The sequence below is a fragment of the Podarcis muralis genome, chromosome 11 (genome assembly GCF_964188315.1).
Source record: "Podarcis muralis chromosome 11, rPodMur119.hap1.1, whole genome shotgun sequence".
NCBI lineage: Eukaryota > Metazoa > Chordata > Lepidosauria > Squamata > Lacertidae > Podarcis > Podarcis muralis.
In genome coordinates, this window is record NC_135665.1 from 43,573,784 (window position 1) to 43,600,765 (window position 26,982).

General features: G+C 41.0%; 1 protein-coding gene across 3 annotated transcripts; it reads right to left on the reverse strand.

The window, feature by feature from the left end:
- Positions 1-3,825: 3,825 nt before the first annotated feature.
- GPBP1 (GC-rich promoter binding protein 1) lies at positions 3,826-26,009 on the reverse strand. Of its 3 annotated transcripts, none has more exons than XM_028748160.2 (13): positions 25,853-26,009; positions 23,666-24,681; positions 20,261-20,330; positions 15,822-15,942; positions 11,504-11,627; positions 10,550-10,773; positions 9,779-9,845; positions 8,291-8,475; positions 7,763-7,900; positions 7,414-7,563; positions 6,535-6,722; positions 5,489-5,591; positions 3,826-4,706 (listed from the first exon to the last, which is right to left on the reverse strand). In XM_028748160.2, the coding sequence occupies exons 4-13, from the start codon at positions 15,882-15,884 to the stop codon at positions 4,548-4,550; spliced, it is 1,401 nt and encodes a 466-aa protein (XP_028603993.1). In that variant the 5' UTR covers positions 15,885-15,942; positions 20,261-20,330; positions 23,666-24,681; positions 25,853-26,009; the 3' UTR covers positions 3,826-4,547. The 3 variants fall into 3 exon arrangements, with proteins under 3 accessions (XP_028603993.1, XP_028603994.1, XP_077792491.1); XM_028748161.2 differs by having other exon boundaries at positions 25,841-26,000; XM_077936365.1 differs by lacking the exons at positions 15,822-15,942; positions 20,261-20,330; positions 23,666-24,681; positions 25,853-26,009 and adding an exon at positions 12,009-15,770.
- Positions 26,010-26,982: the final 973 nt, after the last annotated feature.

Sequence of the window (26,982 nt, forward strand, 5' to 3'; positions counted from 1 at the left end):
TCTCAGCATAAGCGGGGCGGGGAGAGAAAGTAGAGCAGGAGAAATATTATGAGACAAGAAGAAATTTGGCTAAAGAGATTGACAGGAACGTCAGCACTTCAAAATCTAAACTGCAAGTGTATGTGTGTTAGAAATAAACCAAGTTCTCAAATAGGCACAAAGGCAACCAAAATACTTCCTGGATATAATTTCTGTGAAGAGGCTACTACTGCACTGACATCTTCTGGCTGTTTTGGGCTCAGCAGGAAAATCCGTAACTGTCTGAACCATCTATTTTAACCTGTTGTGGGGTTGGGCATAGAACAGTGTTATTTATGTCAGTCTTTCAAGAACTTGTGGGATTCTTATCTAAAAGAGAGTGGTGTTGCGGCATTATTATTATTTATTTGTGAAGCCCACAAGCCATGTTTGACCACAGGGATCAGGAACCTCAGGCCCAGAGCTCAAATGGGCCTCTTTATTTATCCCTCAAGACTCTTGCCAGACACACACCTCACCAACCCTGCTTCACACCTTTCCTGAGTGCTTTTGCCTGGATGGAGGACAGAGGGCTGTGTGGCAGTGAATATAGAGACTCACTTAAACTTATATTTGTGGCTCTGCACACCACTGTGGCATGTGGCCCCTAGAAGGAAGAAATGTGGCCCTCCAGCTGAACGGGGCTCCCCACCCGATTCACCATATTGTAGCCTCAGCTTCTGAGTTACGTCCCAAGAATCTTCTTCCTCTGGCCTTACGGTGTATTCTCAGTCACCAATACCAACCCTGCAACCGGCTGACGAAACAGTGGGACGAAGAACGACTTGAACAACAGCAGCTGAACCAGCAGAGGCTGGTCTGTTAGGACATGTGCAGCACTGCCCCACCAAGCCCAGTCTGCCCTCAGCCTGCTTCTCTCCTGATATGCTTCCTACCGGTCTAGGGGGAGGTATTGGCTGTCGGCTTCCTTCTCCTTTGTCTCAGCATCATCCTTGTAGAATTCAGCAGGAAGGAGGACAAAACCAAAATTAGTTGGCTCCACGTATTATTGGCCTTTCTGTCCTCCCGGTCCCAATGGGCAGCAGCCTCCATTGGCAGCTGGTATTGTACAGTCATACAGAATCAGAGCCAGGTCTGCCAAGAGCCAGAATAAAAACACATTTTACAGAACAACTTCAGCACCACCTGGTGGTTAGCGAGACTCATTCACCATCAACTAGTGCATCTTGCAAAGGTACGCATGGGCTGCAAAAGGGAACCTGTATCATTTAGAAATGGAATATTGAGATAAAAGCTGGATTGTTGCTTCTGTAGTGCTTACAGCGTACCTGGCACCAGACTGTATTCAATGTGCGGTTAGAGTTATGCCATGGGAGCATCGCTCCTGGTTCATGATATAAACACGCATACACCCACACCATTCCTACAACTGGTTGTCCTGCCAACCTAGCAGTTTGAAAGCATGCCAGTGCAAGTAGATAAATAGGAACTGCTGTGTCAGGAAAGTAAATGGCATTTCCATGCGCTCTTGGTTCCATCACAGTGTTCCGTTGCGCCAGAAGCGGTTTAGTCATGCTGGCCACACGACCCGGAAAGCTGGCCACATGTGGACAAACATTGGTTCCCTCAGCCTGAAAGCAAGATGAGCGCAGCAACCCCATAGTTGCCTTTGACTGACTTCACCATCCAGGGGTCCTTTACCTTTTACAACTGGTTGGCAAAACAGAGACAAAAAAACCCGAGCCAAAGTTTTGCCATCCCAGTAACAGAAGAAACCCCGCAAGAAATCATGAAAGTGCAAGCTTCCTGCACACCCAGCATTTTAGGAGGGTACTTGATTGAGAGAGAAAATGTAGCCACTCATGCTTAGTGCAATTCAAGGAGCCTAATGGTACATCTCCCTGTGCCCCCCACCACCCAATTCTTCCTCTGCCTGCCTACACCTATAAGGCTGCATGACATGAACCTGTCTCTCCTGTGCAGTAGGGTGGAGATAACCCATGTTTTGATCTGAAAGATATCCAGTTTTAGTTTAGCACAATGAAGTAATACACTTCACAGCATCCACACTAAGGGTAAAGGTGTCCAGTGTTCTACTTAAGTTTCACTTTGCTCCTTCCCCTTCTGGAAACCCTTGATTAGGAGAGACTAGACTATTAGGCAGCATTCAACTTAGACTAGTGCAATAACTCTTGGCTGCACAAGGTAACTTTGCCACCCTCTCCTCTCCCCACTGGAGATGCGGGTGGCGCCGTGGGTTAAACCAGAGCCTGGGGCTTGCCGATCAGAAGGTCGGTGGTTCGAATCCCTGCAATGGAGTGAGCTCCCGTTGCTCTGTCCCAGCTCCTGCCAACCTAGCAGTTCGAAAGCATGTCAAAGTGCAAGTAGATAAATAGGTACCGCTCCGGCGGGAAGGTAAATGGCGTTTCTGTGCATTGCTCTGGTTCGACAGAAGTGGCTTAGTCATGCTGGCAACATGACCTGGAAGCTGTACGCCAGCTCCCTCGGCCAATAAAGAGAGATGAGCGCCACAACCCAGAGTCAGTCATGACTGGACCTAATGGTCAGGGGTCCCTTTACCTTTACCTCTCTCCACTGAGTCATAGTCTGCTCCGGAGGATTGGGGGCACCCATGGGCTAGCTATGCTCTAGCTGAGTACTACCAGTGATTACTTACACCAGGTAAGTATCTCTAGCTCAAGATAAAGTCCTATCAAAACGAATGTAGTGGTAGGTGTGTCATACTGAATTAGAGGCGCATGGTGAAGTTCACTTGTAAAACAGTCCAATATTTACAGCCTGGCTCTTCCAAAGTGAATACAAAACAAATCAGTTTCCAAAGATTATCCAAAGCAACACCTTTAAAGCACAATTGGTAAGATGGCATGGGGTGTAAGCATATCCATCTGAGAAGTCCAAAGGAACACTCTAAGAAGCATCAGATCTAGGTGTTTTGTCAACAATCCTGCTTTAAAACTAGTTAGTCAACACTGAACTTGAAAACCTACATAGTTAAAAACTAACTTTAATGAAATGATTGTCTTCATTTTTGTGAAAACATTAATTTACTGCCATCAGGCTTCAATAAAGGTGTTCAGGTCCCAAACAGCCCTTGATTTTGTAAACCACCACCAAGCCATGTCTGTTTTAATAGTTAACTAAAACTCTGGATATTGTCCATTTTCTTAATGACACTACTTTTGAGGATTACTGTCATATTGAGAAGTGTATTTTAATATTCCAGGAACTCTTTCTGGTCATTCTAAAAGCAATTCTTATATTTGCCCAGGTACCATCCGGAGCATAAGCACATCATTTTCTTTCGCAATGCTTGTAACTCCAAATATAAGTCAGCTATAAGGTGCCAGACTAATCCTGCTTCAAGTTAAAATCTGAAATTGGGAAGGAAAAAATAACTAGATATTCTATCGTAGTAAGGTTGTAGAGGACTCTGCACCTATCTTTGTTGGAACCTGCCCAAGAGTGGCTGGGGAAACCCAGCCAGATGGACGTGGTATAAATTGTTGTTATCATCTGCATAGAATAAGATTAGTGTGAATATGGCCACTGCCAAATTCCATACAATTATTTAACCATGTGTACATTAAATAAGATTTCATATTCAATACCTTAAGGGGGAAAAATCCTCCTTATTGTGCAGAAACACAAACCAGAAGTTAGAATTAATTCTCAGAAGTGTGAAGGCAGCAACCCTGGATAATTAAAAGAACCACAAGATATACACAAGTATCTTCAATGTTATCTTCCAATATATTAAGTGAAGACATTTTATTTTGCATGTGTTAAGATGGATCCAGTCAGAGAAATAAGCTTTCTGCATCTGAATAATTTATCAAAATAATGTTTATTTTCCCCACAAAGAATCAGCACTCATTGTGGAGGATCCAGATTCCTGGGTCTTGCAGCATCCAAATAAAGCTTTTGATTTACACCAGTTCTGTGAAGTTTAGAATTGAAGCAAGTCTTTTCATAATTACTGTAGTACAAACTGCTAGAGAATTACTGGTATGTGGAACAATTACAACAGTTCAGGAAATGGATGTCTTAGTGCACTTATGTCTTATTTTTTTTGTTTAGCAAACATGCTATATTGTCTATTGTCTGTGCACAAAGTGAAAACTGTAGATTCCCACTGTAGAAGAAATCCGTCTCAGTAAGCAACACACTGTGTCAAGCTGCCCTTTTCTCCCTTAGACCTGCAGTCTTAAGACAAAAACTTTGCCAAACATTACATAATCTTTTTATTATTATTAAATGAGAAAATCTCATTCTCTTACATTGTCACATTGCTCGTCAGAGAAATGCTGCAGTGATGAAGAAAGTCAATGTTGGGGCAAAGTCCTCATTTCTACAACATTCATTTACAGAAATTATAGTCATGTTCAACACAGCTCATCAACACAACATTCTTAGGTTCCTTCACGAGGAGTCCAAAAGATCCTTCCTCTAAGGGGGCATGTCACTATGTAAAATTATAGTTCTCCCCTCTTTTGAACGATTCATTCTCAAACTGCACAAGATGCAAGGCAGACATCCTCTAGAAATCTTCACACATCATCATCATCTGATGTGTCACTGCTGCTTGTCTCCGTGTCGTCATTCTCAATTGTTGGTTTGAAAGTGCTGTTTTTCCAGGGACTGAATTTGAAGTCACAGATGAGGCCATTTTTTAGAATACCATTTTTCCTAAGGCCATTTTTTTGTAACTGAAATTTAAAGCACAAATCAATTTAGCTATCTGAAAATGGCAGCTTGAAAAGCATTTATTTTTGTACAAGGTGTTAAGCATGTGTATTTCACGTCTGGCAACAAAAATTAACTTCGCAAGATTCAACAATGGCATTAGTACTATGTTTTGTAGATGCTTGCATTTCCAGGTTTCTTTTGGTTTTTTTAGTAACAAACATGAAAATAAGCATGTAATTAGATTCCTGTCATTAGATCTCAAGTCAAAGTATGAGGTTAAAGAGAGCCATGAACATAGATGTAAATCCCTAGTTACGATTCCATTTCCCATAAACTGAGTATGGTTTACATATTGTTTACAATATACAGTAAGTGGTCTCTACTGCCACATCCCTGATTCTATAAAGCTGAACTGGATAAAGGGGGGAGGCTACTTTAATATGAATACACAAAACTTTCTGCAGCCATTAGTAAGCTGACCCCCATTTCAAACCCAATTCAAATAGTTCACACATCCCTTTCAAATAGGGGTCTATGGTCTTATAGGAATTACCTAGTTTCTAGATACCCATCTTCCCCTCCTGTATCTCTGAACCAGTAGATTTACAAAATATTTCCTCAGACTAAATATTGGAAATTCCCCCTGCAATATTCAAGGCTCAAATCTAAGGGATGGAACAGGATGCAAAAAGTTTAAATAAGAGGTCAACCAACAGTATGTCCATCTTCTATCCCACTCAATAGAACATTTCACTTGAAACATAAGAAACTCAAGTTATGTAGGGCTAGCTTTCGCTCTCACCTGTTCACTAATGACCTGAAATTCCCTCATTTCATCCTCAGTTAGCGGAGCACAGGTCTCATCGTTTTCACTGTCTTCCTGCCAACCCATCTCCTTTAACAATCTTTACAAAAGAAATAAAAATGTGGACATTTATAAAAAGATCAGCAACTTTCATTCTCCAGACCCAATCTAATTGCTCTGAAGGGTGCAATTTAATTCTTCTGGCCAGCTCTCACAACCTTGCATTCTTAAGACTTTTTGGAGAAAGTGATTGAAAAAGCAAAAGGTTTGCTTCACTTCCCTGTCCATTTTTTCTTCATGCCTCTCTTCTTCCCATTCGAGAAAGAACATCAATACATCAGAAAACCCAGTGCACAACAGGGGTCTATACATGGATGCTTATCTAATGTATTTCTAATCTATTCTTTAGGATACAACAGAGGCAAATGTTCAACTTAAAACAATATAAATAAAACAACACTTCCAAGGACCATACAGCTGAATGACAATAACTATTTATGTGCAGTATGTGAAATACTGAATCAAAACTATCAAGTTAATTCCTATTGTTAGCCAACTTAACCTTGTATACAAGGGGTGGGAAACCTTCAGTCCTCAAATCAAATTTGGCCAGTCAAGGGGCTAAATTTTGTCCATGATACTATTTTCCCCAAACCAGAGACACCTGCCCTACACCTGTCATTATGTGACATCAGGTGTGGGGCAGGTGGAAGTATGGCTTAATCAGCTGCGCTGTTGTTCCCCTGAGAAACTTGATAGCCTAGCTGATCCTTGCAGAAAACCAAGATGAAGTCACTGCCCATCAGCTGATGTGCGCTGAGTTCAAGCCTACTGGATCAACTGCATGACTGAGTTCCACTGGGAATTGATGTCAATCGACTGACAGGTTGTCCCACCTACCTGTCAAAAGTTGGCCTATGGACAGACAAGGTTCTGCTCCACCAGGTCAAAACGTTTCCCTGCCGCTGCTGTATACCTATCCTTCCAGCAAGCAGTATTTTTCAACAGGTTAAAACCATGTCAATAACTGGAAAAATACATACCGATGCTCTGCTTCAAGTGAGCTTGAAAGGACATCGGTCTGCGGAAATGTTGAAGACCGAATGATCTGCTGAGACATCATTATAGCATTTCTATTTTCTTGAGGAATTTCATTTTCAAAGTTTCGGTTTATGTCCCTCTCTTCGTGACCATTGTTGCTGTTATGTAAATTAAATTCATCATCATCATCCTGTTAAAGAAGTCACATATTTGAGTAAATTCCAAAAAGATTTGTCCATGATTTGCATGAATATAAAGACGCAACAAGCCTACATATTGCATCCCACTGGAAGTTAAGCCCATAGAAGAGCACTGCTAGAGCTTGTCCAGCATTCCATTTTCCACAGAAGCCAACAGATATCTCTGAGAAACCCACAAGCAAGACATGAGTGCAATGGAACTCTGCTACTGTTGCTCCCACCTAAGCAAGTGTCTTTCAGGGGCACACCGCCTCCAATTCTGGGGAGAGCATATAGACATTGTGACTAATGAGACTGTTATCTCTGAATTGTGAAGCACAAAGTACCTTTGTTTACTTTTGGGGTGTGGTACAGGACTGACTAAAACAGCTGAATTTTAAGCTACATAGGATAGAGACAGTATGTTCTGATGACCAACATATGCTAAGCTCACTATGGAAGATATTCCTTTAAGTAGATTCCAAACAGAAGACAATCCTTATCTACATTTTACGTCACTCTATGATCAACATGGCATCACAAGTCTTAAAGAAGACGCTGGCAATCCCACCCGCCACGGAACCCATTGACTATACACAATTTTGGCTTTATGCACTATCCTCAGAACGCAGCCCCCATGTAAGCTGGAAGTCTGTAGTAAAAATGAAACACACATGACCCTCTATACAAAATTTGTAGTACCTTCTCTTGCCCATCATGCTCCTCTTCCACTCGATCCCGTTTCAGTGTCTTCAAGAATTCACTCTTCTTATCAGTGCGCATTCGAGTCAATTTGGTTAAGCGAGGCTGGCCAAGTTTATCAACTGGAGATGAGGAATTTGATCGATTACACTATGGTGGAGAAACACACAATACTGAGATGAAGAAAAACTTCATGGCAATGTTTCATTTTGTTCAGCTGCCAGTATTTCTGTTTTATTTAAATATAGTTTCAAGTTTCCATTTAATTCTCAAAAATCACAAGTTCATGAAACATAGCTTCTCAAAACTAGAAATACCCCAAATAAAAAAATAACCAATTTTTCTGTACCTCTTTCACTGAATTCTGTGATCCAACAGCCTTAGCAGTAGATTTGAAAGCACTAAAGTTTCCAATACCATATGGAGAATCATGAGGAAATGGAGGGCCAAGTTTGTTATCTTTTGTTTGGCTTTTCCACTGTGTTGTCTAAATAAATCAAAATGATGAACAATTTTTGACCAGGTTAATAAACTAAATTCTTTACATTATTTAATGTTTATGACAAGAACCTGAACATGTTTATATAGCACCATCAGTCTAAATGACAATATATGGGGGGGGGGGGAGAATAATTAAAGAGAGGGGTTGGCCCCTTCCTTGAGAAGCTTAGAATCTAAATTTTGACAAAGAGAAAGAGAAGGCAATGAGAAACAGAGAGAGGTAACAAGAGATAAAGGAGTACACAGGGTTGCATTTATTTTGGTTTAATACGTGTCTTTCATGTAATGCTTTAACAGAGAAAGTGAAAAACATTACAAAACAAGAGAAGAATCTGCAATCCCCTCCTCCAAGACACATTACTTATACACATCTTACCTTTGCAGGTGGAATGACAGGTTTAGGAACTAAACCTTTATAGACACTTGTACCAGTTCCATTCTTGACTGACTGTGAATGAATATTTCCTGCTACAGGGAATCCAGATATCTGTAAATCTTTCGTACTGCCTTTCTTTATAACTAGCATTCGTGGAGATCTAGATTTTGGGTTCAGAGGATATTCTGCAAAGAAACAAAAGTTTCATCTTTACCCTGGCCTTGGTCCTTAAATATTTATTTTTAAACAAACAAACCACATAGTGATGGGCAACCCAGCCAGATGAGCAGGGTATAAATAATAAAATTATTATTAGACGTGTTCTGATTTTAAAAAGTGAAGAAAAAGGAAAAAAGAATAGTACATCACTATAGCAATTGTTAACAGTTAGTAGTTACCGTTTTTAACCTACTGTATTTTGTATAAAGCAGTTCCAAACTTCATTATACTTGTCCATGATGCTTAATTAATTTTAATATTTTAATGTTCCATTATTTTAATGTTGTATTTTATTTTTGTTTTTAAGTTGTAATCATTCATCTTGTTTTTATTATTGCTTGTAAGCCGCTCTGAGCCCGGCCTTGGCTGGGGAGGGCGGGGTATAAATAAAAAATTATTATTATTATTATTATTATTATTATTATTATTATTATTATTATTGTGTTGATATTTTTTAATTCAGGAGGAAAACACTGAAGAGGCTCAGGTGATACAGTTCTCCTTATACTCTGTAGATCATCATAGCAAAACAAGTGTTTATGTTTATAACCAGGTACCATGGAACTGAAAGAAGCCGTCTGACCTAAGAAGAGACAGTATTTAAAACAGTCCAACAGCTTTAGGCACAGAACATCATCTTGACCCCACCAAAAAAGACTGCCAGCAGGACATGAAACAAAACAAAATGATTTTAAAAAAAGAGGGAGGCATCAGCATACTTGAAGGAACCCCAAAGTCTTTGTGAAGTACAAAAAAATATTAAATACAAAACCTTAGGTGAGGAAAAAAACCCAAAACATGGCCCAAGAATAACCAAGCATGCTTAGTAGCCATGTGATGCTGCATGATAGTTAGATAGTTAAAATAAAAACAGAATGGAGCATGGAATGGACTATCCTGGGAGGAGCGCACAGCTGGCTGACACCTAATTCTTGTTAGGTGACATGCATATACTGTAACTGCTGCAGGCCCCACTTGCATCAGAAATTTTCTCTAACAATGCACAGCCATCATGGTTTCAGGAACACTAACACGTGATGGCTATCTTTAGTGCAAGAATGTGAATATGCATACATTATAACTCCTTATGAGCAGCACAGCCACATTATTCTGATAGTTTTCAATGCTCAATAAATGCATCACAAAAATCAAACAGCATCACAAAGTATAGCTGACTTAAGGTGCAACAATAAAGATCACTTCAAAGGCATTTTTTAACAAAATGACACTCAAAAAGCTTTACTGTAATTTAAAGCCCAGTGCTCTTACCCCAAACACCAGCAGCTAATGATTTATTCTGGTTTGGTTCTCTCTCATATTCAGGATTCAGGGATGGCTGAAAAGAAGGGGAGGAACAAAATACAGTTTGATTTAAGATCTGCTGGAAAATATCCAAACATGCCAGATCATAAATATTACAATTTAGAGAGATGATTCAGATCCGGCAAATGATCTTTACCAATGAGGGTGCTGAATCTTATTTCAGCATCACTCAATGAAACCTACATCTAACAAAATGAAATTTACATAAAACCACCAATAGAGGTCACCCAAGGGTTTGGGGTTCAAAGTCATCACTATGCAATATCCAATGCTATCTTTACTTTCCATCTCACTCCAGGGAGGCTGTAAAGCAGGGTTTGGGAACAGAATCCCACTGGCAGACCACATCTTGATGTCGCCTACACCACACAGGCTGGCAAGGCCACTCACCTGTTAATCATCTGGAACCACCCTGAAATCATAACTCAAGACAGGCTGAAAATTAAGATCCCTGCTGAAAGTAGAGCTCAGCACTGATTGCAAGTCCCTGCTTTCACCAGATTGGCTGTACTAAGAAGTTCCCAAATGGGAACTCCCTACTGTAGCTGATCACAGTGGGGGCCTGCTGTCAGCACCTATCAGCACTGACACCCAATTCCCATTGTCAAGTAAAGGTCAGGAGTGCACTTCTACCAATGGAGGTCTTGACTAAAGCTCAATGAAAGCACATAAATGATTCACTTCTGCGAGTGAGCGAGTTCATTATGATTAACTTACAAAATCTTCGGCTTCAAATTGTTTGGGTTCTTCCTTGTCTTCCTTTTTCAGAGTCTCACTTTCCGGTGCATTTTTTTCATGCAACCCTTGGCTTTTTCCAGACTGAAAGCTACTGGCGCGAGCACGTGAACCTCCGCTATGATATCCCACTCTGTGGTGTGTGTTTTCAGTGCCATTTCTACCTTGTGAACGCCAGCCATTTCTCTCCTTTCTTCCCAAATGCCCTTGGATTTTAAAATGACAAAGTTACAAGCAGTTTCCAAAAAATTTACTTTGCAGAAAAAATTTGAAATGTAGCATGCTAAAAATAACTGAAGTTTGGTGGAACTGTAAATTAGGAACTGAAATAATTGAAATGATTGATATTAAAAATTAGAATAAGATCCCATGGTTAGTCACTCAGAAAATCTAAGAGGGGTAGTGTCGAAAAAAGACAAAAGTATGTTGTGTAATAAGTGAACTGCAGCAGAAGTATTAATTTCAAAAGAATAAACAGAAGTTATCACCCATAAAAGAATGGAAATAGGCAATCCAGCACAGGATTTTAATGTATAAATTTTCTTTAAACTTTTAGAGAAGCGACAATGAACATGCAAAAAAAGTCATCGCAACTTTGAAAAAGTTTGTTTTTTCTTGGTGTAGTAATATGCAATATACAAATACTGGGAAGTAAATTTGGGGTAGTAATTTTACAAAATACATCCAAGTGTTGCTCACCCTCTTATAGCTATACTACAGAGGATAAAGCACAATCTATGGCTCTTCATCCAAAGAGCAGTTCTGTAGTTGTGCTGCATGGAGTTTTCAATTTATCCAATACAGTCACCCATATTGATTTCAGCTTACACAGTGAACTGTTCAGAGGGTTTATGAACTAGGAGCAGCTCAACACTTAAAAAACAGTAAAAATAAAATAGGGTTACACTGTATCTAGAGGATTAAACACATACAAACCTCCATTTGAACGACCACTACTAGGATCAAATCCATCAGAAGAATTGTGTCGCCTACGGTTAACTTCATAACGATTCTCTGTCCATGAAAAGCTGTCGGAATGCTTCTCAAAATTCAGTGATGACTAAAAGTAAACACAAATATTAAGTGAGGTCTACAACAACAAAACTAAATAAATCATCTTCAGCTACTGTGTTGGCATGCAAGAGTGCAAAGGTTTGGTGTTTAAACACTTTTTAGTTTTTCTAAATCTGAAGCCACTAAAATCATCCCCAATATTATTATTATTATTTATTGAATTTATATACCACCCTATACCCAGGAGTCTCAGGGCGGCTTTAAGAATAAAATCAAAATATAAAACCACAAAATACATAATCAAAATAAAAACAACAACCCAATAACCCCCCCCCCAAAAAAGCCACATTTTAAAAGGGCAAGAGTAAAGGGGAGATGAAGTCATAAACTTCCAGAGCAACTGACAAGCAGCACTCTGCCATTTTACCTGCGTTCTGTGGCTGCGAGGTATAACTGTCATGAAATATATTAGATGAGCAGCAGACTGGTTTCCTAGGTGAGCAAGTTTGAAAGCCAAGACTCCACTATCAAAAAGGTCCTACCATATAGCCTCACCTACACAGTGGTGATGAGACACAGTACAGGGTCACTAACCTATTACCTCACCTGGCAAGCTAGAGAATCTTTTGAAACAACTGGGTCTGAAACTGTAAAGGTTTTTAAAGGTAATGACAAAATTTAATTTACCTCTAAAAGAAACTGTAAACCAGGGCAAATTAAACAGTAGCAGAGTCATACTGCTATAGCACCATTCTTTGCTATCACTGTACAAAGCTATACAGTGGTACCTTGGTTTACGAATTAATCCGTTCCAGAAGTCCATTCTTAGACGAAAGCGTTCTTAAACCACGACGTGCTTTCCCATAGCAGTGGGGGACTCAATTTACAAATGGAACACACTCAACAGGAAGCGAAACATGTTCTTATTCCAAGGCAAAGTTCACAAACCAAAACACCTACTTCCAGGTTTGCAGCATTCTTAATTCAAATTGTTCATAAACTAAGCTGTTCTTAAACGAAGGTACCACTGTATTGGCCAGCTAAAACTGCCAACTATTTGTAGCCTCCTGCATTTTCATCCTCATGACCACCTATTCTTTGAGGTATGTCCTATACAGGCGTACCTTGGAAGCTGAATGGAAGCCGTTCCGGAAGTCCGTTAAACTTCCAAAATGTTTGACTTCCAAGGCACGGCTTCCAATTGGCTGCAGGAGCTTCCTGCAGCCAATCAGAAGCTACGAAAGCCCCGCCGCACATTCAGCTTCCAAAAGAATGTTGGCAAACCAGAACACCCACTTCCACGTTTGCGGCGTTCAGGACCCAAAATGTTCAACTGCTAAGGCGTTCGTCAACCAAGGTACGACTGTTCAAGTCACTGAAAGATCTGCTACCTTGTGTTACTATTTCGATACAAGTTTCAAGAAATCTTGCACCTAAGTGCAAACATGCAGTCTGCAATTTCAGCACATGGTGGAGCTAGTGTTCCATCAAGCATGCTGATATTGCAAAGTGAGTTGTTGAAAGTTTGGTTGATTTATGACCTTTCAAGCTATTATTGATCTTTACCCTATTGCAAGGTAGAAAACAAGTTGATACCAAAGAACAGGGGAAGAGAAGTATTACATCTTGCAAACAGAATCTGGTGGCATTTTCACTTAAAGGTTTACAAAGCAAGATCTTTTCTGGGTTTTGTTGGGGGGGTTGGTTCTTTACACACCACCAGAAAGTCATTTTTAGCTTAAACTACTCTACACATTATTGGCATCACAACGTATTTCCAGTTTGCTTTTCCCATTCCCTCATGAGGTTTTAAATGAATGTTAAGATAAGGTCAATGAGAAACAAATGAGCACTACAAAACATATATTTACATTGACCAGTCACTTTAGTGACACAGCCCCCAGCCCTGATTTGCGTGGGGGTTGCATTCCAGGTCATTGGGTGCAATGGCCACTTCCAGGTTGCCACAATGTGTGTGTGTGTGGTTGCGCATCAATTGGACACACAAAAATCGTCCGTTGCCTGTACTATAATAATGCAGCTGATGTTGCTTTGCAGTCACACTAAATACCAAGAACTCATGTCCAGAACAAGTCAGAGTGATTAAAAACAATACATTACATTCAAAGCCACTCACTCATCAGACTTCACTTCCTCTCCTTCCTCTTACAGGCCCCTCAAATTTGCTCCAGAGGGTCCTGAACCCTTAAGCCAACTTGAGGGTGCAGATAGACGGCTGCAGGAGGGAGGAGAGGAAGATAGAAATCCCACTGCATGAGTGGAGCTCCACTTGTACGAGGTTGGATTCTGTCCAATGGGATAAACACCAGATTTAAGATGTACATTTACTTTTCAAATAAGTCCCACATTTCAGTAAATGTGCATAGGTTCAGGCTCCAATAAATGTCAAGAAATGAAGGCTAGGCAAAATTATTTCTCTAGAGGTCATCCATGCTGCTTGATTTGTAGAGTTTGATTATTCATAGTTAGAGAATTTAATCATTTTCAATCACATGTAAATGGCAAGCATAAAGCAGGACAAGAACTTAGTGAGCTTTGTCTCTAAATGGATGTCAGATCCACTGCAAAGTCCACATTAACACAACATATGGCTTGTTCTTTTAAACCATGGTGATCTTTTGGGGGCATTTGACCAGTCAAATACCATATTTTTCCATGTCCCCCGTGTATAACACGAGTCCTATTTTTTGGGACTCCAAATAAAGAAATCTCCCATATGCACTGTCCATGTATAAGATGACCCCCCTCATTTTAAACTTGAAAAAATAGGGGGGAAATATAGTCTTATACACGGAAAAATACAGTAATTATCAAGTATTTTTCCAGCAAAACACTATGGGTAAGATCCAGAGACAATTGAGTGGAACTCTGCTCACACATCAGTTTTTCTGGCTCCTCCCTAGACCCAAATGCTGTGAATGAAGATTGATAGACCCCCCTGGAACAGAGTGGAATGGGACAAAGGAGTCAGGAAAGGGAAACTGGACAAATCAGGCAGATCTACTTTGTTCAAGGGGAAGCACTTTTCCACTTGTGCAAAAAAAAAAATCTCTGGATCCAAGCCGATGAGATAAACAGGGTTGACACTTATGCCAACTACACACACACACACCACAAAACCCCAAATTACATAGCTGTTACTGCGAAACAATGATATAAAAAGAGCAATAAATTATTGGGCAGATCTGAGCATTACATGAATGGACTTCTGCTAACAGAATGGGTCTTTGCCTTCCCAAAATCCGCTCCAGAGTTGCCCAACCCTCTAAAGCAGGTTTTGAGGATGTGTGGAGAGCTGCAGGGGTGAAAGTGAGGAAGGTAAAGTTCATTGAACGTGCACATGGACATGGTTGGATATGACCCTTTAAAAAACTTTTTAAACCAGTCCTTCCTCCAGAGAACTTACGGTGGCAAACATACATAAGCTGAAAACTATTCAAAACAATAAGCACCACAATGCAATTTGGGGAGGCAAGAAGGTAAGCTCTGCAGAGTAGTATTCCTACTGCTGTAAAATAATGGCCAATTTACAATGTTTTATCTGTTTAAAACATAATTCTATTAACATGCTTGTATCATAATAATGTTTCATTTAAACTAGGCTATTTTTACAAAGAGAGGCATACACCAATAGGATTTTAAACAAAAAACCCCAGAAAAATCTGGAACATACGGTCAGCACCAGCTGACCACTTTTCTTGCCTGTTTGTTTGCTTGCTTGCTTATTTTAAATGAATTTTATAGTCAAAAGGAGGTGAGCCAGGCATGCACTTTTGGTGATTATTCCCAAGTTAATTGTGGTGTTTACTATTAGGGCAGCAGAGGCAAATTACATTTGATTGCTGCAGTCAACCGCCCTGAGACCTACGGGCATAGGGCAGTATACAAATTTAATAAATAGTAATAACTATCATGGTGGCATGATCTGTTTAAATTGCGAAATTTAGCCTCCCTTTTGGAAATCAGTTTTTCTTTGAGATTTTTGTTCCAATATCTCTTGAATATATAAACCAATGAAAAGCATGGAGTTGGGGGGTGGAGGAGAGAAGGGTTGGAGTCATTACATCATTAAGTCCAGGATCTAACAGTAGCTGCACTACTGCACTAACAGTAGCTGAGTCTGGTATACTAATGAATGGTTTACACAACCTCTGCTAATTTCAAAAGTGAAAGAAAGATAAGTGGGTGCTGATACTCATAATGAACTGTAAGAACAGACCTTTGATGATGATGGTGGAGTAGGAAAATTAAGCCAGGCTGGAGCAAAGTCATGCTGCGCCATTTAGGTCCAGTCTCTCCAAATCAGTGAAAACAAGGCTTCAACACCTCATGGCAAATACCTATCAGAGAAGTGAAATGTAGGATATATATTTTTAATCACGTATCTTGCAATAAGACTTTTTATAGCCCCAAAGAAACTTAACAAGTGAAAAGAACCACAATAACATTCAAGAATCACAGCTAACACAAACACAAATTTAAAAAGCTATTCACCAAGTGTACTTGGAAAAGCACTGAAATAAACTGGGAGGCAGTGAAGATTTTAACACCAGCAATGTTAATGTCTTAGACTGCAATTCTAACCACACTTACCTGGGAAAGTCCCACTTAATTCAGCAGGACTTGCCTGTAAGAAGACAAAGTTAGGATTGCTCTGCACATTCCGTAAGAAGCCACTGCTTCTGTGTGCCTTCCTCCTTGCTTTTCACCTCCTGGTGCTGTGATTGCTACCACAAATTCAGAAGCAGGCAGAAACAGTTCCTCCTGCCACTCTTTATAGCAATCCATGGCAGCAGCACCAGATTTCAACATCAGCCACAGATGAGGAAAGTGGCCAGTAGCAGCACCAGCTGGCCTGTGGATCTGGATCCTGGGCCCTGAGACTGACAGGTGAAGGATCTAGCAGAGCTGGAAGACCACTGCAGCCTGTTCTGGGAATCCCTCTATGAGCTACCTATCCATCACCTCCCAATACACTGTATTTTGGATTGCCACTTATCTATAGTCAAGCAAACTGCAGTGTGAGATTATTACATTTTTAATATATGGGCAGATATATTTTGAGCTTAGCCTGTCTGCTAGGTTAAAGGCAGAAAGACTGAAGAAAGGCATGCTCTCTACCACAAAAGGCATGTCACAAGTCAGTTCTGCAGCAACTCAATGAAGAATATTCCCTTCTGTCATAGGAAAATGAGGATTTTCAAATGACAGTACCAATTCCTCACTACCACAGAGTAAGTGCTTGGTATTACCCTCATCTATATATACATATCTGGCATTTAACAGTTTTCTGAATCTTTAGATACTGTATGTATTCCGACTTCCATTTTTATTTGACCCTCAATACTGAACAAAGTTGCTCGGCCCTTTTACAGGCTACAATGATCTTAACTGCTGAGCAACAGTATGTGACAGTTCCTTTTCAGTTCAGTTCATATTCAGTTGCTGAATATCTGATAGCCATCTTCATCTTCAGCACTTCATTAATTATGGATTTCATGTATAATATGGAAGTTTTACAAGGAGTTTCTCTGGCCAACTGACAAAAAGTAAAATCTGCACTCATTTTCACTATGCCACTATCTGACACCTCGCTCTGCCAAGGCCAAGCTCATGTAGTAGTTTTAATACAAGCATAGGCTAAAATGCACCCCAGTATACAGTCATTTGACAACCAGGTTGCTTCCCACCCTTCATATTCTTAAGGGCAGTCACTGTATCCCTTCTGCAAGCTTTCCATTCACAGAAAATCAAGTCTGGGTCTAACATAGTATAAACAAAAACAGTTTTAAATTGTTTTTTGGTTGCTTTTATTTCTAGTTTCAAATAAAACAGTCATCATTAGAAACTGTAAACTCTAGGGAGAGTGAGCATATCAGGTTACAATCAAAGCTGACAACCCAATAAAATGTCGCCTAAGTTTAATTTTATTCCACATCAATCTATACAATCATGGGTGCAGTCATTTAAACTGCATCTCGCAGCTCTAGAGTTGAAGGTCACCACTTTCTGGAAAACGCTACAGCTCAGTCATGTCATCATACCAGCTACACTACACAATTCAAAAGCAAGAGTGGATGGGGTTTTCTATTAAGTATCTATCTAATGGCATGGAGATGTTGTTAGTGGAGCGCAGGGGCTCTAACATCTTGTAAGCAGCAAGCTATATTTGATGTGTTTCCAAGTCTATGTTGAAAAGCACTTAAAAGCTGTTAATGACTGCATGAGTTAATTTCTATAACTTTTTACTGAATTTTTATGCCCTTCAGATTTCAGGGCAGTTTACAAAAATATAAAAAACTATTTCTAATCAGAAGAATAGGGTGAGCCCATATTACACGTGTGTGTGTGTGTGTGTGTGAGAGAGAGAGAGAGAGAGAGAGAGAGAGAGAGAGAGAGAGAGAGAGAGAGAAATTTCAGGATATAGAGTACCCAGGTACTTATCACCCTAAATTGGCTACTTTCAACAGTTATGTTACTAAGAATTAAGAAGAAATGCATCGCCATCAAGTCTTAGGGGTTGCATAAGAAAGGAAATGCAGTTCAAAGAAATAGCAGAGAACACTAGAGCAATGGAGAGCCTGGCTTATGACCATACCATGTACACTTAATTTGCTCCAGGGCTAGAACAAGGTGAAACAGCCCTGAAAAGATATCCAAAGTAGAAAAAGAATCATGATTATTCCACTCTTCAGACTTGTGCGCCTCATTTGCACCACACAGTAAGCCGCACCATGGCGTGATAGGATTGTGCAAATGTGCAGGACCATGGAGCTAAGCCAAGGTTGGCACCAGTATTTTGTTTGTGGACACCTCACAGGCTACAGACTTGCACTCTCTAGCACTTGTCGTGCAGCAGTTGTCATTTGCAGTGTCTTCATCATGATTAGCAGCAGGACTCACTTATAAGCATACCATGCATATATACAAGACTGGCCAAATTGTGTAGTTTCAAAACTGCTTTTTTGTTTTTTGTCCGTAAGAAACAATAATGCACTTATAATAAGTATCATAGCTCCTTGGATGTGCTAAATTTAGTTACAGTAGGAGTTTCACATTTCCCAAGTATAAAGCAATTAATCATAACATTTTTAATTATCGATCCACAACTACACCATCCTAGAATGAACAACAGTCATCTCATCACTGTACTGCATACAAAGATCCTTACAATGCCTAACATTTCTAAAATACCATTTGCAATGTTAGGAGCTGCATATACTGTGAAGTGCTGGATGACCAATTTATCATGTATGCACTCAATTCGGGCCAAAGAGAGAACCTGCAGGAACTAACTACAAACCCCAATGGAGAACATGCTATGATTTTGGAACACTGAAAACCCAAAGTAAATGCCTCGGTTTTCGAACGCGCCTCAGAATTCGAACAGGAAATGCAGCTTCCATTTTGAGTTTTCCATTTTGAGGCTTCCGCTTTCAGTTTTTGTTTTTTGAACATTTCGGAACTTGAACAGACTTCCGGAACTGATTACATTTGAAAACCGAGGTACCACTGTATAGGGCCAATCTCACCTTTCTTAAGTGGAAATTCCACAACTGGAATGCTTTGTGCCATGCTTCCACCAACTTTTATTCTTTAGGTGGTGGTACATAAAACAAAGTCTCAGAAGACTATATTCTACAAATGGGTTCACAAAGGAGGAGGTGGCCTTTCAAACCCTGGCCTCAAGTCATTTACTGTTTTATAGGTCAACATTAGCTCATTGAATTGGGCCCAGAAACAAATTGGAAACTATATAACTAAAGCAACACGGCCTACCAAATACACACCAGAAAACAATTGTTTTTACATACATTGGGATTCTAATACTGTAAAAGCAACCACATGAACTCACTGAGTGCAATGGGGCTTACTTCCAGGGAAGTGGGCTAAGACAGATAACTTGCATGGAATTGTTTCTACACAATACAAAAGTTTCAGCTGCATAATCAGAAACTATCATTCTATGACTTCTATCAGGATTTGTCATCATTGTAAGATGAGGCACACTTTTTAATGCTTCTGTGGAAGGAAAATTACAGAATATCCTGTTCGGGACCAAGATACAATCTATGTAGCTGGTTCCACTTCAAGCTGCAATTAAAATTAAAGACCTACACAGTAAGAAACTGCATACATTATATACATACTGTACTATATAATTCAAATTCTTACTTTTGATGCCTGAATTAAGTCTGAAATTCTTGCTAATCATTTTAGCATGCACAGGTATGAAGATTTCCTTCACTTCTGTACAGAAATTGTACAAAAACTCTATTGATGTCAACATTTTAGACCTCTTGCCAAAGATCCACAGAATCGTCAGGGGATTTCTGCAAGCACTTTTAGGAAAGATGGGGAATGTCTGCACTGAGCTCTCAACCAAGCATGCTGTACAAGGAAAGGGGAGATTCACTGTCATATCGGCAGACACAAAGAAAAAGCTAACTAAATAGAATTTTCAAAGATAAGTAGTCCAAGTCAAAATATCAACAGAGATCAAAAGAACTGTTTATTCACTGAAGAATCTTCACTCCCAGGCTTCACTTCAATCTCTGATTTAAGGTTTTAAATTGTCAAATTTGGGGGGAAGATTAACATACGTAAATATGCTGGAGTTTAAGGTGATTTGAATAGTGCCAAATATCAGTCACTTACTTTGTAACTAGGTTGTTTTGTCCATCTTATATATTTTTTGAGGCAGCACTGGATTCTGTTGAAAATAAACCTGCAGGAAATTTAAAATGTTATAATTAAACACAACTCTATTCTCATTGCCCTAATGAAGCTATCCAAGTTTTACTTCTAATAAAGTACAGAGCAAGATAAATTTAGAAGTAGTTAATCTACTGTGTTGACTCAAGTATTCTACTGGAGAAGAAATTAAAACGGAGGATCTAAACAGCCAACTAAAACAGAACATTCTGTATCCAAGCTAAAGCTTAAGAGATCAATCCTATTTGGTATAGAGAAACCTTTTGCCCATCCTATCATGTATAGAGTGACACCAAGCCCTTGGTCCAGTGCAGACCAGCCACCACCATTACTGCATAAGCACTAAGGCACCCAACATCATCAAAAGGGGTTTCACATCTTTAGCACAGCCATACTGCATAAATGCACTAGCAAAAATGTATTTTAAATCCCAAGCCAGTGGGATTGCTGTGGACCCTAGCAGGTGTTTGAAGTATTTTGAAATATATATTTTAGCATGCCTGAACAATTTCATAAATTGCAGTATGCTCTTGAATGCCTTTGCTTTCTGCACCCCTCAACAATTAATGGGGAAGTTGTCTTATACCATTTCAGTATTCCAGCATCTTCATTTAAAAAAAACAACAACAGTGTCTGAGCCTGTGTCTACTCATAAGCAAGTTCTACTGAATCCCATGGTACTTAGTTCCAGTAAGAGGGGCTAGATTACTGCCTAACATAGCAGGGTTCCGATTTATCCCAATTGAAATGAGCAAGAAAATGAAACTATCAAATGTGTGTTTAGTAACAAGCCACTGCAAAGTACAGTACAGTCACACTTTAAGCACATTTAACTTGTGTTTATTTCAACCATACACCACATAAGTGCAAGTGAAATCCAAGCAAGGAAAAGAGATTAAAAGTTCTTTTCACGCTGGGTCCACTTGAGTTACCCAGCAAAGAGAGTTTTCAAGCACTCCACCTTGCTTGCTAAGCAAGGCCTGCTGAGTGTGCCAGCTCCAGGAGTACTAGGAATTCTTTCTCTCTCTCCTCCACCCTCCCCATCTGCTATCCATTTGGGTTTGGGTATATACGGAACCACTGGAACCAAACCTCTGCATAAGATGCAACCCTACTGTACTGCAAAGGCTCATTTGACCCTGGGGTAAATATTATTCAGCATGGTGGCTCTCAAACACTGGAGTACAACTGGTACCAGTCTAAGACCACATGGCTAATTATCCACCTATTTAGGTGGATAGGGCACTATTTAGGTTAACCCTGTTCAAGGGGGTGAATTCTTCTTCAAGCTGGGCTTTATCTTAGCATAAAGAACTATTTAACTATACAACTAGATAAAGAACTATGAACTTTACTATAAGCCCAGTATTTCAGCCAGGTATTTTTTGGTTTCTATTTTATTTTCTCTCCTGTTATGGGTCAGTATTTCTCCTGTGCATATTAAGTTTCTGTTTTACTTTCTCTTCTGTTTTCTCCACTCTAACTTCCAAAGAGGATTGCTTCTAATTCATGAGTTGTATCCTTTCCACTGTCACTTGCCACTGGCTTGTCAACAAAATTAACAAATGCTCAGCTATACATCACCAGACACCAGCAGTTGCTTGGCATAAACAACTCTCTGTATGTGTTTTTTCTGGAGATGAAATATAACAATGAATAATCAAAAATATTAAGTTGATGTTGGCCCAGTTTGAATGTTAGCAGTAAATCATGGTCTAAAACAAACCACATCTCACCACAAACAAGTAGTGTGCTAGCACACATGGATCAAGTGTGCCTGCCCCTCTCTTCTTGTGCATATCATAAGGAAGCAAACCAAGCTTAGCATTTCCAAAACAAACTAGAAGCTAGAAGGAAAGAACAAACCTTGGCTTCTTGAGTTAAATGAACCACAAGTGCTGTAGTTTATGGCTTACTATTAACCAGGCCAACATGGGGGCCAATGCACCTCATTTTTTGTGGTAGACTACATCTTTGGAAAGTGGCACCAAAATCATTTCAGAATCATATACAATGGAACCCTCGGTTGTCTAACGTAATCCATTCCGGAAGACCGTTCGACTTCCAAAATGTTTGACAACCGAGGCACAACTGCCAGTTGGCAAAATCCATTGAAAAAGTGGGGAAACGCGCCTCAGAAGCCATTTGACTTCCAAGGCGTATTCGAAAACAGAAGCATTCCGAATCGTTTTACTTCCGAAACATTCGACAACCAAGGTTCCACTGTACCACTGTATATATTGGCAGCTAGGGCTTTAAAAATGCTTTCTGTAAAATATCAAAACAAATTGTGTACAAGGTTAATGGGCATTTAGAGGCAAAAGGAGCAAAGCATCACACATCTGCACTGGGGGATAGCATATGCCAGTATCCTCTTGTAAAAAAAATTATTGATATCAGGTGAAGATCTGAGTAGGATCAGGGTTCCATTTTATAAATCTAAAATTGTTCCAAGTGGCTATGGACTATCATATTATTGTTTATTTAATTTCTATACCACCCTTCATCCAAGGATCACAGGGCAGTTTACAACATATAAATGTATACCATAATAACATACATAACATAGTATGTACATACATAGATACCATAGTAACAAATAAAAACAATAATCCCACTCGAACACACAGTTTAAAAGGCCATAGACAGGTTAGTTAAATAAAGGCCTGTCTAATTAAACAAAGGCCTGGGAGAAAGGGAATGCTTTTGCCTGGTGCCTTAAGATGAGGGCACCAGGCAGGTCTCCCTGGGAAGAGCATTCCACGTTCACAGAAGTGTTTCTATACCAACACTACTATATCTGCTACATACACATAAGGGACTAAACAGAATGAGAATTCTATCTAGACAGCTCACAATCAATTTTATATTTAGTGGCCAGTTGCAATCCTCTTGTGCCAAGCTTTAATACAGCTGTCTTGAATTAAGCTAACCAGTTTTCTGGTTCAGACCTTACATGAAACTAAGATATTAGTACTAAAATCAGGTGGGGGGGGTGTAGAGGAGAAAGACAAATAAGGCTTAATCCTGGTCCAAAACTATCATCACAGCACTATCAAGATGCCTGGCACTGACCTAATGATCACTTCTGCACATGGTTCAAATCCTAAATAGGATGCAAGTCCATTTAAGTTCAATCAGATTCATTTTCAAGTAGTCATGAATCAGCTGAAACTTCAAATTTAAGTAGTAAGTATAAGCTTCCTTAGAATCCAAGCAAGTTCTGATATAGTTAAAATATATTTTCATGTGTTAACATGCCTCTCAAACTTTTGATAAAGAAAAATATTAACACAAGCAAACTTACAATTAATATTTGTAACAATTGTAGTTTCAGGCAATACTTACAAAATCCAAGAGAACTGCACAGATTGGCATTAACTCTCCGTGATTTGCGTTTTCCAGTTTGCTTCCCTTGCAGTAATGATCCGAGTTCCTTAAAGATACTACATCCGTAGCTATGCAATACAAGGGCTGATTATTGGAAATCAGCTACCCATTCTTCACATTTAAGGACTCCAAAAAGTTATTTTCAAAAAAGTCAGACAAGTCTGGTTTTAACAGCCTGTCTTATCTTCTGACACTTCTTCACTTTCCTATTCCGCATATATCTTACTATCATAAACATCAGTTCCAAAAGAAATAAATACACCTTTTATGACATAAAGAATCGAACTGAGAAGTCAAAGTCTGCATTCAATATGAAGTTCATTTCTAAGAGTCGATTCAGACATCCACACACAGCAGCTATCTGGATATTCCCATATTGCTTCTTCAGAACACTACAAAAAAAACCCACTAAAAAATGAAAAATAAAGCTCTTTGTCTCTTCATTTAGGAAACAGACATCATTGTAAAAAGTAATTCCAAATTGCCTAAAAAATGAAAGCAATATTTGCCATAAATTCTACATCAATATTAGAAAAATTGGGAGCTACATTTAATATAATCTTCTAGACTTAGTTGACAAATCAAGTCAATCTCTGTTTTGACTGAAATGTTTGAACTAGAAAGCAAAAACAGTTCTTGAAAGTAGCATGCAGAACTTAAGAAGTTTATACAATTATCCATTCCATATGGAGAAAAATTAGTCCAAGATGATATCCTGAATTTAAGGGGAAGCAGGAGAAGAATCTCAAAAGTTCATAAACCGGGTTCTGCAGGCTTCAGAAGTGTTTGAAGTGGAAAAGCAACTGAACAGGTTATAATCCCAATTCCCTTTTTAGTCAACGTTTTCCCTTTCAATCGAAGCAGACTCTGCAGGTCAGCATCCAGCTACCTTTTTTTCACAGGCTGAGGCAACAGGTTGCAAAATATCCAAGATCATGTTCAGAATCCAGATCACCTAGAAGTGGGGTAGGAGGCTGGGGAAAAAGAGACAAGACATACTGCAATTAATGTTCCTTTCTCGAGACATCTAGGAAATCTGCAACATTATGAATCTGCTCTCTTGAGAATAATGAACACCATGTACTTGTGAACAAGGAAGCCTTAAAATAAGGACATGCAACGAAATCCACGCGGATTGCGCTGGAAACATATGCTGGAGTCAGCAGCGAAAAGGGGAGGGGAGGAGGTCCTACTCCAGGGTGAAACGGCGGTTGGCGTAAGAGTACTATCACGGGAGGCAGGCGCGAAGAAAACCGGAAGAATTAAAAACTCCCACCAAGCACGTTCCTTGGCCCAATTTCGTACCAAAAAGGAAAAGAAAGAAATAATAAAGCTAAAAGCTACAACGAACCAACCGAACAAAAGGAAGATCGGTGAAACGGGAGGACTTGCAGCTGCAACCCCTAGGCATAGTTAGTCGGGAGAAGTCCCCACGCCGCGCCGCTGGGCTTACTTCCGAGTAAACACACGATAGGACCCCCCCCCCAAAGAGGTGGCAATCTCGGATCCGTGACCGGAGGAAAGGAGGAGGGGCGCGAGGAGGAAAGGCGTCCGCGGCTCTCCGAGCGTCTAACCTACGGGAGTGCGCACGCGTTTCCTGCCCAGGTTTCGCTCTCCCTCCTCCTCCCGTCCCATTTCATGGCCAGGTAAAGTCGGGGACGAGTCCTCCCGCTGGAGGTTGTCATATTTACACCCTCGCTCGCTCGCAATCCGCCCGCAGGGGGTTCGAAGCTGCTGCCTCCAACTGCCGCCCCCCGACCAAGCAGGGGCCCAACAGAGCTGGTGTCCCGTTTATTCCCCCCCGCGCCCCGCTTGGAAGAGGAAGGGAGACGGAGAAGGGACGGAGAGGCCACATGCCCAGGGCTCGATGCAGGCCGGGGGGCGGGGGGAAGAGACCGAACTACGGGAGCCGCGCTCCGGCCGAGGATCCCCCGCAGCCGCGGAGCCTCAGAGCCCCGTTTCTCCTGCCTCTTCTCCCCCCGGGGACGGGCCCGCTCGCCTGCCTGGCTCCGGAACCCCACGCTCCGCACACGCAAACATTGTTTCCTCCGCCACCTCTTCCCTCAGACCGACCGACCGACCGGCGAGGGGGTGGCATGGGAGAAGGAGGAGGCGGCGGCGTCGCCGGCGTACCGCGGCTCTAACCTGCCAGCCAAGTCCCGGCCAAGCACAGCAGCTCCTGCGGGGTCCCGGATTTGAAAGCTCCTTTTTGCCGCCGCTTCTCCCCCGCCGCGCGCACAACTCCTCGCTCCAGTCAGTCAGTCAGCCCCAAAATGGCGCCGCTCCGAGCCGCAGCAGCGATGCCCTGCGCCCAAGCCTCGCGAGAGTTCGCCGCCAACAGCCGCCACGAGCAGCAGCTAGACGAGGCTGGGCTTGTGTTGGGGGCGGGAGGGAGCGCGCGAGCGCCCGACGTTCTACGACACTGTGTACATGTGCGAGGGAGGGGGGAGGGAGAGGATTCTGGCTTGTGCGAAGCGGAGAACTCCAACGACAAGACACATACGACAGAACGCGCGCGGAGGTTTTAAGGGCCCCCCGAAAGGAGAGGTTTCGTGGAACCCCCGCTTCACGCCTCGCGCTCCCAAACGGCACCTTTCTCCTCCTCCCAACACCTTCGCTTGCGCGGCGCTGCTTCGGCTGAAGGCGCACCAGCCCGCGAGCAGCGCCCCCCTCGCGTGACGTCACTCGGAACAATCCCGAACGTTCGGAGAGCGGCGAAAGGGGGAATCCCCTCAGCGAGCGCGCTGCTTTTTCAAGTTGGAGGGAGGAGGGAATCCCCGGCTGCCGGCTTCTGCAGCGCGGCGAGCGAGAGGAAGCCAACGGCGGCTAAAGTGGATGTCGTTTCCCACCCTCCGCGACAGCGGCTGTATATTGCATGAGACAAAACGCGACCGTCCCCGCCCCCCGCTGTTTTATTTGAGGATTTATTTATTTATTGCCATAACTGGTGTTTTGGTTTCGTTTGGTTTTTTTTAAAAATCTGTTTAATCTGCTGGCTCCTAGTTTATTATACTGCATTCTGCATTTCGGTGGATTTGTTTTTGTAAGCCACCTTGAAATATTACATATTTGTATTTTAAAAAAAATTGACTGATGGCGTGCTTCGCCAGCCTCCCTTCCCACAGCGTTCATTGTCTGGCTCTGACAGAAGGAGCGTAGTGACTCATTATTCTGCGTCATGCTATGCTGAAAACATTTGTTTGTTTTTAAAACACCATACCCTGCCATTGATTAAATAGTAATAAGGCAGCTTTATTACAGAACACTGAAACAGA